General features: G+C 47.9%; 1 protein-coding gene across 1 annotated transcript in view; it reads left to right on the forward strand.

Moving 5' to 3' along the window:
• Window positions 1–2473, forward strand: part of MSH5 (mutS homolog 5) — a 36858-nt gene that overhangs the window by 6684 nt on the left and 27701 nt on the right. The window contains exons 9-11 of the mRNA XM_011944838.1: window positions 177–240; window positions 915–931; window positions 1009–1128. Of these exons, the coding sequence (XP_011800228.1) occupies window positions 177–240; window positions 915–931; window positions 1009–1128 (201 nt within the window). The remainder of the gene's footprint in view (window positions 1–176; window positions 241–914; window positions 932–1008; window positions 1129–2473) is intronic.

A 2473-nucleotide genomic window follows, 5' to 3' on the forward strand; every position in this document is an offset into this window, starting at 1 on the left:
GTCTCGAACTCCTGACCTCAGGTGATCCACCTGCCTCGGCCTCCCAAAGTGCTGGGATTACAGGCATGAGCCACGCACCCGGCCGTCCAGTTGTTTACATATGTGTGTTGGGCTCTTGAGTTTTTTGTTTTTGTTTTGTTTTGTTTTTTTAGATGGAATCTTGCTCTGTCACCCAGGCTGGAGTGCAGTGGTACAATTTCGGCTCACTGCAACCTCCGCCTCTTGGGTTCAAGTGATTCTCCTGCCTTATCCTACCTCAGCCTCCTGAATAGCTGGAACTACAGGCCCGCACCACCACACCCAGCTAATTTTTTTGTATTTTTAGTAGAGATGGTGTTTCGCCATGTTGCCCAGGCTGGTCTCAAACTCCTGAGCTCAAGTGATCCTCCTGCCTTGGCCTCCCAAAGTGCTGGGATTATAGGCATGAGCCACCCTGCCTGGCCAGCTCTTGAGTTTTTATATTTTCTGGTGGTGGACGGGAGGGCTCTTGAGTTTTCTGTGTTTCATTTATTTGTTTTTTTTTTTTTTTTTGAGACGGAGTCTCGCTCTGTTGCCCAGGCTGGAGTGCAGTGGCACGATCTCCACTCACTGCAAGCTCTGCCTCCCGGGTTCATGCCATTCTCCTGCTTCAGCCTCCCGAGTAGCTGGGACTACAGGTGCCCACCACCATGCCCCACTAATTTTTTTTGTATTTTTAGTAGAGACGGGGTTTCACCATGTTAGCCAGGATGGTTTCGATCTCCTGACCTCATGATCCGTCTGCTTTAGCCTCCCAAAGTGCTGGGATTACAGGTGTGAGCCACCGTGCCCGGCCAGCTCTTGAGTTTTAACTAGGCCTGCTTTGTGTATTTTTCTGGCTAAGCATCCCTGGGAGTGTCCATCCCTTCCCCCATCTCCATGTATGGTAATCCCAGCTCATATTTGTGTTCAGGCACCAGCTTTGGCTGCCTTTGTGTCCTCCCAGGCCACCTTCCTCAACAACCAGCACTTCTGAGCTGGATGCCTCAGCTTAGACACATACACACATTCCATTCCCTGTCCCTGCCTTGTAACAAATTCACTCCCTGCCTTATCCCTCACAGGAATCCTCAACAGATGCCGCTGTAAGTGGGGAGAGAAGCTGCTCAGGTGAGTGGGTCCCACACGTACTACACACTAATGCATGAATTCCATATGCACACTCCATACTAAAGCCTACTAATGGCGGTATACAGATTCTCACATACGGCACCCCACCTAGGAGTAGTAAAGCAACTGCCCTTTACTGAGCACTGGCTTAAATGCATTTCATCCTTATGACAGCCTTGTGTAGTAGCTGATATTCATCTCATTTTTTGTTGTCAGCACAGGTACACATATATCCATTGATGATACACAGACTTGCACACATACAAGCAGCAGGAAAAAACAAAATGTAAGGCCGGGCACAGTGGCTCACGCCTATAATCCCAGCACTTTGTGAAGTCAAGGTGGATGAATCACTTGAAGTCAGGAGTTTGAGAGCAGCCTGGCCAACATGGGAAAACCCCATCTGTACTAAAATGCAAAAATTAGCCGGGTATGTTGGTGGGTGCCTGTAATTCCAGCTACTCAGGAGAATAAGGCAGGAGAATTGCTTGAACCCAGGAGGTGGAGGTTGCAGTGAGCCAAGATTGCACCACTGCACTTCAGCCTGGGCAACAGAATGAGACTGTTGTCTCAAAAAAAAAAAAAAAAAAAACCAAAACAAAATGCTAATGTAACACATGGCTATGTTAACATGGTTATCTTTAGTTATAGAAAACACACTTCAAATTTCTGTGATGACTTTCAAATTTGCGTCTCTAGTTTTGAACTCCTCCATATGTGAATGTTAATTGCGTATCACCACCTGCAGTCTTCACAGGCAGCTCAAACTCAGAGCATCCAAACTGATGCCCACCAGATCTCTTTCTTTTCCTGCATTCCCTTTGCTGGTTAATGGCATTGCTGGTAGTACACCTTCTCAAGCCATGAACCTTGGATTGATGCTTCTCCCTCATCTCCCATGTTTAATTATTCACTGAGTCCTATCAATTCTATCCTGAAATGTCTCTCCCAGGTATCCCTGTCTCTTTCCACTGCTCTAATTCTGGTCATCGTCATTTCTAACCTGGAGCATTGCCTTTGCCTTCAAATTGGTCTCTCTGCCTCTAATCTTTCTTTTTTTTTTTTTTTTCCTGAATGAGGTTCCGCCTTTTCGCCCAGGCTGGAGTGCAGTGGCACGGTCTCAGCTCACTGCACTCTGCCTCCTGAGTTCATGCCATTCTCCTGCCTCAGCATACCGAGTAGCTGGGACTACAGGCACCCGCCACCACGCCTGGCTAATTTTTGTATTTTCAGTAGGGAGGGGGTTTCACCATGTTAGCCAGGATGGTCTTGATCTCCTGAACTTGTGATCCACCCACCTCAGCCTCCCAAAGTGCTGGGATTACAGGTGTGAGCCACCGCGCCC

This window comes from Colobus angolensis, unplaced genomic scaffold (genome assembly GCF_000951035.1).
Source record: "Colobus angolensis palliatus isolate OR3802 unplaced genomic scaffold, Cang.pa_1.0 Scaffold236, whole genome shotgun sequence".
Taxonomy (NCBI): Eukaryota; Metazoa; Chordata; class Mammalia; order Primates; family Cercopithecidae; genus Colobus; species Colobus angolensis.